General features: G+C 42.7%; 1 protein-coding gene across 1 annotated transcript in view; it reads right to left on the reverse strand.

Annotated features, from left to right (window-relative positions):
- Positions 1–12,803, reverse strand: part of DAPP1 (dual adaptor of phosphotyrosine and 3-phosphoinositides 1) — a 31,279-nt gene extending 18,476 nt beyond the window's left edge. The window contains exons 1-3 of the mRNA XM_048508799.1: positions 12,507–12,803; positions 5,714–5,836; positions 3,793–3,926 (exon numbers count right to left, since the gene is read on the reverse strand). Coding sequence (XP_048364756.1) covers positions 3,793–3,926; positions 5,714–5,836; positions 12,507–12,604 — 355 coding nt within the window. The 5' untranslated portion in view covers positions 12,605–12,803. The remainder of the gene's footprint in view (positions 1–3,792; positions 3,927–5,713; positions 5,837–12,506) is intronic.
- Positions 12,804–13,416: the final 613 nt, after the last annotated feature.

Here is a 13,416-nt window from a genome sequence, read left to right on the forward strand (position 1 = left end):
AGATTTGGGCTATTCTGGCTCCTTGGGTATGAAATGGGCAACCATCTCTGCCAACTCTCTGAGCAACATGGGAGGGCACGAGTTCATTGGCATTCTGAAGTTTCACACCTATTTCGTAGCCTCCTGTACTGTCCATTTTAGGTACATGAAAGGAGTTTTACAAAGCAGGCAGAATCACATTAGGGAGTTGGAAAGCCTCTGAGCAAATCTATCATTCAGCATGAGAGATCCTGTTTGCTGATATCATATAGCACCAGGTCAGAAAGTGTTAATAGCTGAAACAGATGGCGAGGGACCCACAATAACGTGCAAGATTCCTCAAAAGATTAAAACATAATGAATATTTAACTGTATGTAAACTGTGTGAACTGGCTGCTTAGGATGCATCCTATAAGTAACATCTTGCATGCATTTCTCAAGGAAATGAAAACCAAGGCCAAGGCCGTATACTTTCAATGGTGCCTGAGCAGCATTTCCTATGGAATATGCCATAGCTTAAATCGTTCAGCATTTTGGGAAGGATCCAGCAGAGCATTTCCACTGACTGCAGGATTTCTATCCATGGAGCGGGACTGTCTTGCCTCTCTGTTTCTCTGTAGCCAGGAATGCAGCCTCTCAAAGTGCTATTCCAAGCAAAACAGTTCAGGTGGCATTGGAGGGTGCTGTGGGAGGAAAGAGTCACACTCCACAGACAGAAATCCTTCAATCTGTGGAAACACTGTTTTGGATCCAAGCCCATGTTTGTTGGCGATTTTATTTTTTTTATTTATCAATGTTGGAAACCTTGAAAGGGAAAGTAATATATTTTAACTACAGAAAAACTGGTTTTTGCAAATCGCATTCTGGCACTCGGGGCCTTGTGAATATGGAGATGCAGAAACAGGGCTAGGATTTAATAGCACAGCATGGATGGAGTTGTGGCATGTTAAGGCACTCCACTGATTTGTATGCCCCATCCAGTCCCGCACCAGGCAAGACAACACTCAAATGGTTCCTGTCAGAGGTCTTCCACAATGCCAGAGCCATCTCTAGAAAACAGGACTGGGGGCAAAGGCAGCTTGTGATCAGAGTGGACATGTAGGGATTTGGCTGCCGTCTTATCCAGTGCCTCAGAGGCAGAAGTATCCAAGTATGAATCAAGAGTGGTCGTGGCTTTTGACAATCTGCCCCCTCTCAGATAAGCAGGTATTTGAGCACTCTTAAACTTCAGAGTCATGTGGCTTATTTGTTATGCAATTGGTTGATAATTGGATCCTTCCTTCTTCTTCCGGTCCCATTCTAGGGAATAGCTGTCTATCAAAAAGATGTGGGGCCCCTCTTGTGTTAAATAACAAACCTATTTCAGTACTGTTTAACAACGGAGCTCGAGTTTCAGTGTGGTGAGTCAATTGGGGCCACATCAATGCTGCTTTGACAGTCATGTCAGGAAATAGATATGACACTTCAAAGAGATTAAAGCAATTCTGACCTGGACACCAGACAGACATTTTTTTTTAAATCAGAACCGTAGCTCTTAGCCTTTAAAAGTCTGAGATAATATAGTCAAACTCAAACACTTTAGTGGAAGAAGGAACCATTAATCCTTTCTTCCAAAAGGTCATATGGATTAATGCTAGTAAACATTACACTAACCATTTATTTATTTATTTATTCATTCATTCATTCATTCATTCATTCATTCATTCATTCATTCATTGTTTAGTTTTCTATACTGCTCTATCCCCAGAGGGCTCTGGGCGGTGTACAACAGAAAATTTAACAAGGAAATTATAGTAGCATAAGCACTATCCATTCAGTAAACAACTAAAACCCTTTAAAAACAGCAGTAATACAGTAGATTAAAGTAATGGCGCCCAGCAGAAACCAAATTTAAAACCTCCCCATCAATAAAGAGGGACCCCGATGTAAAAAGAGCAGGAGCAGAAGGGGGGCACCACTCAGCGGCTGGCCACTCCAAAGGCCGGGTGGAACAACTCAGTCTTACAGGCCCTGCGGAATTCACCCAAATCCTGCAGGGCCCGGACAGCTGGAGGAAGAGTGTTCCACCAGGTCGGGGCCAGAGCCGTAAAGGCCCTGGCTCGCGTGGAGGCCAACCGCATCATTGAGGGGCTGGGGACCACCAGCAAATTGGCCTCTGTTGAGTGTAGAAGCCGAGTAGGGACATATGGGGTAATACGGTCCAGGAGGTACGAGGGTCCCAGGCCGCGCAAGGCCTTAAAGGTCAACACCCACACCTTGGAGATGATTCAACTGGGAGCCAATGCAGCCGGCACAGCAGAGGCTGGATATGCTCTTGAAAGGTGCCCCCTGTAAGCAGACGGTCCGCTGCATTTTGGATCAGTTTAACTTCCGAATCTACCGCAAGGAAAGGCCCGCGTAGTGCGAGTTACAATAGTCTAATCTGGAGGTGACCGTTGCATGGATAACAGTGGCTAGGTCTGCTTGGGAGAGGAAGGGAGCCAACCGCCGGGCCTGACGAAGATGGAAAAAAAGCAGCCCAGGTTGTAAGGGCCACCTGGGTCTCCATTGAAAGAGACGAATCCAGGTGGACCCCCAGGCTGCGAACAGAGGAAGTCGGCGCCAATGTGACCCCCTCCCACACCGGCAGCTGGAAGTTCCCAACCACCCCCTCACGGCCAAGCCAGAGAATCTCCATCTTCGATGGATTCAGTTTTAACCTGCTCTGCTGCAATCAACCAGCGACCGCCTCCAAACAGTGCTGTAGAGCTGCAGGGGCGACGACCGCTCCCCCCTCCATCATTGTGGTATACTGCTTAATAAATTCTGCATTTTCAGACACAAAAGCCAAGGATACCAGAGCTTAGACAGTACCTTAACATAAGGCACAATACTAAACAGGTCTACACAGAAGTAAATCCCATTTTATTCAAAGGAGAATGTTCATAGGATTGCACAGGTCTAGCAAAGAAGTGTAATTTGTCAGTGTGTATTAAGGAGGCCAGGGTTCTCTGGAAGTGAGGTAAGACACACTGTTTTCAAAGGGCTTTTTCTTCACCCTCCATTTCTCATCCTCCATGAAGAATACAGCTATACTTTATGCAGAAAGTCATGCTTATATCTTCTGACAGATTCATTTTTAAAGAAATGCTTTGAATGCCTGCAGCCATTACATTTTGAGTCATGTGGTATGGCACTGATTTTGATCTTTATAAGCTGTAGCTTGGAGCTGGGTTTCTTGAAAAGCTGTCTTCTTCCAACAAAAAACTTCCTGAATGTTGACATCTGCAGCAGAGGCCTGTCTCTATATGACTCCATCTTCAAAGATGGACATATAGGACAGGGGCTGTAATAAGGAGGGGAACTGGGCGGGACTAAATTAAACAGCTGGTTGGATCCACCCCTAATAGTTGAGCAGGCTTATTACTAGATTAAGAACAGTACTTTTATTAAACATAAAGGTAGAAGAACACACTTTTTGAAGCACAAATACTTGATCCATTTAAAAAATCAAATTAATGATACGATAAATCGATGACATCTTTTTCTCTCAGTCACTGATTCATGATTTGAATCAAATATGGCTGTAATTTCTATATTTCTAGAATATTTATTAGTTATATGATAAATATCTCATTTGTGCAACAGAGAGCAAGAGTGGAATACTGAGTGAACTCCAGGGATAACCTGATATATAATAAAATATGAAGAATTATAGCAGGTAGGTTCTGGGACAGTCACAGCTGAAGAGAAGGGAGAGGATAGGACTAACAAACAAGAAGATTATCTGTGCAAGAAGATAATTTGGTACAAGTATTAAAACATGTAATTTACCTGTCTCACTGCCAATTAAGGGTTGATTGGCAAAATGCTTAATCAACTCGTTCAAGCTTGAAAAGTCATTAAAACCAAATTTGAACGAAGATCCAGTGTACGCCACTTGAAAATGTTTGACAGAATCTTTTGCTCTAGAAAAAAGGATAAAATACTGAAATATAAAATAATAGATGTGATTTATCTCAGGATGGCAGCTGATTCTGCAATGCTCCACTAGGGGCGGAGCGAGGGGGAACTGCACCTGGAGCATGTGTACGCCCCTTGCCCCTGCCACACCCCATGCCCCCACCCCATCCTGGAACACCCCCTAAACGCCCACACACAGTCATGCCCACCCCCTTTCCCGCTGGCACTACGCCACTGCGCCTCACCAATTCCCTGCTCTTAGAAGCTGCAATCAGATGATCTGAAAGTCAGCATGGTATAGTGGTTAAGAGCAGGTGGACTCTAATCTGGAGAACTAGGTTTGATTCTTCACTCCTCCACATGAGCAGTGGAGTCTAATCTGGTGAACAAATTTGTTTCCCTACTCTGACATTCCTACTGACTGGATTTGGGCTAGTCACAATGCATCCAGACTCTCTCAGTCTCAACTACTTCACAAGGTGTCTGATGTGGGGAGAGGAAGGGAAAGGAGTTTGTAAGCCCCTTTGAGTCTCCTTGCAAGAGAGAAAGGCAGGGTATAAATCCAAAGTCGACTTCTTTATGAGTAGATTGCTCCTATTCATCTGTACATCTTTAACTTCAACTTATATAAACAGAAGGATATCATTCAGGTCTATGGAGAAAGATTATACCTGAGGGATAGCATGAAATCTGGCTTCATTCTGATACTGGGTGTTCTGGCCTGAACTAAATGGAATCCTCTGGAATGGAGGCCATATACCTTTTTGCTGTCTATTTCTCTGCATCATAGGAGGCTCCTCTCTATCACCCTCAGTGTCATTTGTCAATCATCAACAGACTTCACTACCAAGCCCACTTTGACCTTCCGTTGCTCTTACACAGGGCAATAGCTATATGGATAGCTTTGTTCAGCTTTGTGGCCCAAATCAGAAATATATCATGGGTCAAAGGGGTGCTGTTGATTTGCATAGTGTTGCCAAAAATAACTCAGCAAATTTACATGTCATTCTGAAGGTCACAACTGATATTAAATAGTGAATCCTGTTCAACTCAATAACAAGGAACAACTTTTTTTTAAATACAGTTCAGCCAAATTGAAACTTCTACCTGCTTTTATGCTCCACTGGTTTAAAAATAAGCATGTGTCAAGCACCCGGAAATCAATGGAATTTATAAGTAGTTCGTTTTGGCCATATTATATGATTGTAATCTGTGGGGAAATCCACATACAAAATATATCATCTAAGGCTGTTTTTGCACGGCAAAACTTTAATGGTGTGAGCACAGGAAATGTCCTTGTGCAGTCGAGAATTTCACATGGCTCCCAGAGCTGCAGCGGGTCTGCCCCGGTGTGGCCCCGGCATCGCCCTACAATATTGCCTTTGTTCCTCAACTTTCAAAAATCGCAAAATTGGTTCTTTTCGAATATCCCTGTGTGACCTCGTGCTGTGAAAATGCACCTGGAGCAGAACTGGAGCCTTTCTCCCGCCTCACTGCTCTGGCCTGTCCCACCAGTCAACAGACGCTGGGAGCAACAAATGTTTGCATTGGCTTAGGAAGTGCTTATGGTTGCTTGACAGACTCGCGGCCCCCCCCCCTTTTATCTGCCTTGGCTTTGGAGCCGGCAAATGTGTGGATGGCGAAGGGGAATTGCAACACAAACTTTCGAGGACTAGAGCACGCTTGCTCTGATCAAAAGCTTATTCCTCTGTTTATCTTTCATGGGTCACAAGACTCTTTGCTGCCTTGATTAACACAGCTGACCCCTGGATTCCACCTCAACCCATTTTACCTTACTGAGAGAGAAAACAGATTGGTCTTCGCATTGCTCTTCCGTAAGAGGTAACTCCCGTCGCTCCCATTGGAAAGAAGAAGAGCCTCCGCTGCATGCCGAGTAAGACTGTCATGATACCATCTAACAAGATAGTAAAGTTCAAAATTAGTTAAGTGCAAGATTGGTCATAGTAAGCTATAGGGCAAAAATGATTCCTTCGTTATCGAAAATCCATAGATGTAGAATAAGTCTATCTGCTCTAAAGAACACCGTTGTACATTTCTTTAGCACAATGAGGTATCTCACATCTATGGTTCTGAATATTTTACAAATCTGTGGGAACCCCCCCCCTCCCCAAAAAAACCCCTCAGGAAGTAGATGTAGGATATATCTGAGAATCTCAATTTTTATTTTAAAGGTAAATTTCTAGCTCTTTTGACTATGAAGTGTATGGTCAATTCCTTCAGAAACGTCAGACTGCAGAGAAACGTTGGAAGAAGATTTTTTCAGAGGGAAAATGAGGATTGGATCCAAAATAAATTTTCCTGCATCTCTCCTATCTTGCTGCCGCCTATTGATCTCCCCAAAATGCTACTTCTGGGGGACAGGTGATCCTCAGGAATGGAACAAGGGGGAAATTGGGGGGAGAGGGGAGGGGGAATTGGCAGTCATCTCCACTTCAATCAAAGTAAAATTTAGTTTGCTTCCACTACTGATAGTTCAGTGTCCTTGACCATCCTGGGCGAGTGGGTATTCAAGTCTGTGTATGCTTAAGAATTAATCCATACTGTAATCAAGGGGACTTATTTCCAAGTAAACATATATGTAGGATTACCTACTTTTTTCTGTTTGGTTTATTCATTTAATTATATCCAACTGATTCAGAGATGGGTGCAAACTGCAAGCCACACAGGCAACAAATACGAACAGCTTTCTCTGAAACTATGTACACATTAAACAAACATGTTATCCAAAATAAAATGTAGCATCCTAAAAGGAAACAGGGCCAGACCTGACCAGTTCTCCCAAGCCTCCTTTCAAAGGTCAGCATTCTTCCCAGTACAAATCGGCCATGAAATGTGTTCAACAGCAGAGTTTTTAATTACTCTTGGCCTGACAGAGACAAGCTATGGTCACTGCCAAACAAGCACAGCCCAATCAAGGGAGGATAAGGGGTTGCACTTCTCTCCCTCCCCCCCTCTCTAATGGCTGCATATCAGTTCCTAACATATATTTGAATTCTTAAAATGATTTTAAAAGGTACAAGTTGATCAGGACAGCACAATAAAGATTTAGGCAGTCACAAGTTTCTAAGAAAAGTACATGCAGAACTGTACAAAATGCTCTAGGAAGCCACTCCTCTTAGCCATGCAGCAGAATCATTGTACGCCACTGTTCGAAGTTTTCAGATAGTAAATTGTCAGTGGTTGGCAGACAAGACAATATTCTAATCTGAAGTAGGGTACTCAGCTCAAGGGTGGAAAACTCCTAGAGATTTGAAGGTAGAGGTTAGGGAAAGGAGGGACCTCAGTGTGGTATAATGTCATTCAGTTTACCCCATTTTCTCCAGAGGACTTGATCCCTGAAAATACCAGAAAACCTGCAGGTCTCTTTTGGCAAGATATCGTGGTAATGACGTCCACAAACTTCAATTAGTCCAAAATGTTGCAGCCAGGCTGCTGTCAGAGGGATTGAACAGGGATCTTGTCATCCCAGTGCTGAAAGATTTCCATTGATATCTTGCCAATGCAAATGGGGGAAACAGGGAGCACCGTCTGCCACATTTCTGCCACCCACCCCTAATCATTGTTACTGCTGGTCAAACAGCGACAACCCCTTTTTCCTTCTAGCATTAGAAGCCCTTGAAGCAGCACAAACAGAAACTACAAATTGAGGTCCAATGCAAATCTCTTGAAGGGATTGGCTCAATTACTACAGCCTTTTTCTATGTTCATAATCTTTGTTTATTACAGGTGTGTCATGAAGATTCCCATAGTTCAGGCTTTAGGGAAATCTTGTACACCACCTCAAGAACTTTCTTAAAAGTTAAAAAGTTTCACAAAACAGAAGGTCATAGATATGGAAGGGGGGAGTAGCCCAGATCTTGTTCACTATGAGCACTATATCATAAGAATGACACAGTAAGAAAGCCATAATGATGCCTTGCTCATGTAGTGGTTTTTGTGAGATAAAATCTACAATTATGAGGGCCTTTTCTGGAGTGGCCCCATAACTTTGAATTTCAATCTCTGGTGAACTCTTGTCAAACAGTTTCTCTGTATGGCTATTTTTGTTTTGTTTTGTTTGCTCAAGCTTTTAAGTTCTCTGTATTAGACATTGAATGCGATGGCTTTGCTTGTTCTGTTCTGTTTTTTTATTTTACGCTGCTAATTTAGGTTTGGGTTTGTCTCGAATGATGTGTTGCATGTTTTTAGCTTATTTCCGTTTGGAAATTACTTTGAACCTATTTTATAATGAAAGAGTTTAAACATTTTATAAATAAAAAGAATGAATGTTGTGGTGGAAAAGGTATCATCTGAGTTTTCCATTATGAGCAAAGTAGTACTGCCGACTCTTGGCCTGTGGTCAATGACCTTTCTGCCTTTTCCTTTCCACTAGGGGGGGGGGGGATTACCATGGAAAGAAAATTAAGCCCTCATTCATACAATTTTTGAAATTGTTGGAGAATTTTGCTACTTCACAGAAACTTGTTACAGCGAAGAAGAGGTTTCAAAGATAATTATAACACCTTTATTTATATTTATTTATTATTAATTTTATATACTGCCCCTCCCCCAAAGGGCTCTGGGCGGTGAACAACAAATTACAACAACAAACAAACAACAAACCTCCCCCGAAGGGCTCTGGGCAGTGAACAACAAATTACAACAACAAACAAGCAACAAACAAACATTGCCAATACTATTTTCAGTCCAATAGACAAATATATATTTCAAACTGAAAATTTCGATCAAAAGCCGTTGTGTGAGTCAATTGTTAGTCATGCTATTTTGTAATTGGAGGGTTCTTACTGCTTCACAAGAAAGTCATTGAGTCCAAGATGATTATGTCATTGAGATTTCTAATAAGTTTCTAAAACTTTCCTCATTTCCTATACTAGCACACTGTCTGAGGAAGATGTTATTTTGAAAAATCAGTCACCTCAGTTCATTGTCTATGTGGCTATGCCAGCAGTTTCTTAAAAATATAAAGTTTTATAAAATTTTGGCCAGTTACTGGAGAGCATAAACACCAAACATGGACGGTATTAATTGAACTGCCTTTTAGGAGACATGGTTGGAAGTCAGAACTATCTGGTGTTTTCTGGTAAGCAAAAACAATATGTATGACTGAAATAACTTCACAACCAAACATCAGTGCTATACAATTACATCACTGTCATTTGATTGCATACATGAACTGCCATCTCTTTAAAAATGAAGAGTCACTACATTCACCTCCTTGGCTTTTCATACAGAATCATAGTTATTGTAGCAAATACTCTCTCAGCTCATATTTAAATCTTCCTCACATCATATTCTAATTCTTTCTTTACTCTTAATGCAATTCTGTTAAAGTTGCAGCCTCCGTCTCTGTCTCTCCCCCCAACTTCTTTCATAACAGCACTTTCATAACATCTGTGTGCCAGTTTTTCTTCTCAGGAAATTGAACAAGGTCTGCATATGAAGGGTAGTTTCTGCTAAATGTCATGCATGGTTGTCACTAGGTGGTCATGCAGACAGTAAAAATTGTTCAGCATTTTCAAATGCTACACCCATCAGTTTATACAACTGAAGACACAGTGGAAGATCATTAGGTAGATTTCTATGTGGAAAGTCCCTAACAAAAGTACCAACACAGAAATAATTTTGCTTTGAATAGCTTTCTGGCCAACCAAAACCAAAACTGTGATTTAAAAACAAAGCAAAACTGCTGAATAGTAGGCTTGCCTGAGTTACAGTCTTTTATTTCCTTTGTTTTGGCATAAAGGATACACATGATTGAATCAGATTGATTGATTGGCTGATTTGATTTTGTTCAATTTATACCCCACCCTCCCCATGCTATGCCTGGCTCAGGGCAGCTTCCAACAACATACATTACAAATATATAATATACAAAATAAAACATACAATTTAAAACCACAAATCCTAATTTCACTTCAACAGATGGCATTAAGATTTCAGACTTACTATATAATAGTAATCTCAGTGGTGAGCTGGTTTGCAGGGATGGTAAATAATGGCAAACCACCACTCAGAGCAACAAAGAAAAACCCCAAAGAGTTGAGATAGGGAGGAAAGAAAAATAGGGGGAAGGTAGGATAGAGAAGGGAAAGAAAGGAAAGGCAGGCAGCCAGGAAGGTCAGCTGATCTGCTTAACTGTTGCTGCCTCAACCATATGATCTAATTGCCTTCTTTTCCCCCTCAATTTTAGGAACCCAAAGTGACTTACTACACACTTCTCCCCTATCCTGTTTTATTGTCACAACCGCATCAAGTAGATTAGGCTGAGTGGGGGACGGGTGACTGGCCCAAGGTCACCCAGCAATCTTCCATTTCGGAGTGGGCATTCAAACCTGGATGTCCAAGGTCTTAGTGAGACACTGGTCTGGTTCATCATTCTAGTTTTTGATATGGAGGGAATACTTTTTTTGAATGGAGGAGCATTAAAACATCTGAGCCTCTACTTGACGTCTGAAATTCAGGCCAGGTTTACCACTTTTTAATGTAGCCCTTAAGGCACCGTTCCATAGTCCAGGCAGATTTTCCACCTTCAGCAGATGTGGTTTACTCCAGGTTCTGAACACATGGTAGAATCCATATAAAACAAATAGTGCTGATGAAGATGAACTCCTTTCCATCTAGGCTTATCATTTTCCCACTGAGGGTATGGGATCTCCTGCCCCCAGAAGGTCCTTCCGACTACAGCTCACTTGGGCAATGGGAGAAAAATGATGATGTAATGGGAGATGCAAGTGATTTCCAATGTCCCAGCACACTGGCCTTCCTATGCAAATGGAAGTGATGTCAGCATGTCAGCGATGCTCTAGCAATTAGTTCTGATCAACTGCTACAGCATCACCAGGGGCACACTGATGTCATTCTCAATCACACAGGAAGTCAGCATAATGCCAGGAACATCACTACACCGCCAATGAGGCCCCCATTCTTCCAGCCTTGTCCTGGCAACCCTACTTCCTCCAATTGCACCTTTGGGGGTACTGGTGCCTACAATTTGCAGATTAGCGCTAAGGATCTTTGGAAACAGCAGAAGCCAGGCAAGTATTAAGAGCCACAAAAAATCACAGGAAGGGCTACAGAGATGAATCTATAGAGAATTACAGAAAATGTAATACAAGAGAATTACATTAATTCAAATGTAGCTTCACAGATCTCCAAACCATGACCTAGAGATGCGGAATTTGCTTTAGGCATCCTTAAATATTTCATTCTTTCCCTTCTTAATCTCCTCTTGTGATCAAATCCTCCCTTCCCTTTCTATGGTTTGCTGTAACCACAGTATATCATTAAAACTGCTTCAGGACTACAATTAGTGCTAATGAGGATTGCTTCCAAACAGTTTGAAGTCATGGTTAGAAAGGAGTTTGCAAACCCTGGTTTCAGGATAACCACAGTCATTTATGCCACTAAATACTATAGTGACGCTAACCTATCAAAGGGACTTTGGAGTTAATCTGCAATATTGAAAGAGGGAGGCCAAAGGGAAAAGTGGAGAGAGACAACCTATGGTGGCACATTCTTAATTTCCAGACCATGGTTTAGCCATTGGGAACACGCCATGGTTAGGAGACTGGGAAATGAGATGCCTTAAATACAGCCAATGACAAGAAGACGCTATTAAGTCTTTGCAAACAATCAATACTACCAGCTGCTGGAGGGGAAGAAATGATCTTGTTCCCTATCTAAAGCACCTGCCACAGGGAACTGGCATTCTTCCATTTTTTGTCACAAGGAGAAAAGTGATCAATGGTACCAGGAGCGTTATGGCTCCAGGAGTTTTGTGCCAAGATACTCTCCCCTGCTCCCATGTCTATTCTGTTTTGTAAACTTAAAAAAAATATTCTTGGGCAAGGGGGGTGGGATGTTAAAACATATTTTCTTTACAAACTGAGCCCTGTCCACTGTACCACTCCAGCACAGCAGAGTTCACAATGGCTTGTATGAATGAGGTGTACCAAGGGTTGCCAACTCCTGGCTGGGAAATTACTGGTAGTTTGAGGATAGAGCGTGGGGAGGGTGGGTTTAGGGAGGGACCTCAGTGGGGTATAATGCCATAGCCCCCACCCTCCAATACAGCCCCTTTCTCCAAGGGAACTTATCTCTGTCATCTGGAGATCAGTTGTAATTCCAGGAGGTCTCCAGGTCCCATCTGGCAAATTTACCCTCTCCAGCAAATACCAAAAAGTCTAGCTTCTCCCCTGCAACAAGGTGTCAACATGTTAAATTTACCCCCCACCCCCACCCTTTCTATTGTGGGTCCTGTGAGTCTTCATTTCCAACAGTGTCATACACAATCCTGTGGGTTAAAAAAGGGGGGAGCAGCTAACAGGTTTCCTCCAAACATCACAGACATCTACCTCCACCTCCCCTCAGCTTATCCCACAATATTATCAGCTAGTGCTGGGTTTGAACTAGCACCAGGAAAATAAATTCTTGGGACTGGAAAAATTGCTTATAATCAGGAATGTCCCTGCTGTTGTTATCTGCAGGAGGACAATGGAAGGGATGTTTGAAGCCTCCCCAGAGCTCTTCCCAGCCTACTTGGCAGTCGCAGCTCCTTTTCTTACCCCAGGCTCTGGAGCTCCTCTTCCACATCACCGTGCCCCAAGTGGTGGTCCTCCTGGTAGCTCATCCTCTCTCTTTCTTCCATCTCGGTTATGCCCATCCGTAACACCTGCTGCTGCTCCTCTTCAGGGTACCACTCACTTCGGGGAGGAAAAGATGGGAGCTGGGAAACAGACTGGCAATCCTCTGCTTTGGCTTTCTTCTATTGACAGCTGCAGAAAACTCCACCAAGCTGCTGTTGCTGCTGTTCAAAGTGAAGGAGGAAGTGAAAGTGAGTCCCTCCCTGCCTGCAGCAAAGTACCCTCCCTTGTCTCGCCAGTTCAGGCAAGCAGAAAGGGGAGGCCCTTTGGAGAAAGCTGCCTGAGCTGTTCCACCTCTCTGGCTGTCGTGCACTACACTGCACTGTTATGAGCGTTTTACTGCCGTGCTTGTGTTTGTTGGTGTGCATACATGTATGAAAGATCCTCAAAACGGTAACTGTTCCCTGAAAATAAAATAGGAGTCCCAAGCCACAAAGTCCAACAACCTTTGTTACAGCATAAAACTCTTGGGATCTCACTTCTTCAGATGCACAAGAGTGTAAATCTGTCAGGACCTATTTACATAACAGAAAGGGGACAGGAGGAGGAATGAAATGAAAGACAGAATTGCAATGAAAGACAGAACTAGATTTTGCATTTGGACTAATTCCAGTTGGAAGTGTCTCACACCTAATCTGTGTTAATTGGTTTCCCCTTGGATGAAGTATTGTTTTTCACCAGCTTCTCCATGTTACATTTCCCTCCCCGTTTTTCTGTTGTGTGTATAAATATGCCTGCTGGACCAATCGCTCACATCTGCTGAAGTGAGTTCTAATTCATGAAAGTTAATGTTGTTAGGTTGCTACGGGACTTCTGTTTAAATCTGTCAAAG

This window comes from Sphaerodactylus townsendi, linkage group LG10, assembly GCF_021028975.2.
Source record: "Sphaerodactylus townsendi isolate TG3544 linkage group LG10, MPM_Stown_v2.3, whole genome shotgun sequence".
NCBI classification, from domain to species: Eukaryota; Metazoa; Chordata; class Lepidosauria; order Squamata; family Sphaerodactylidae; genus Sphaerodactylus; species Sphaerodactylus townsendi.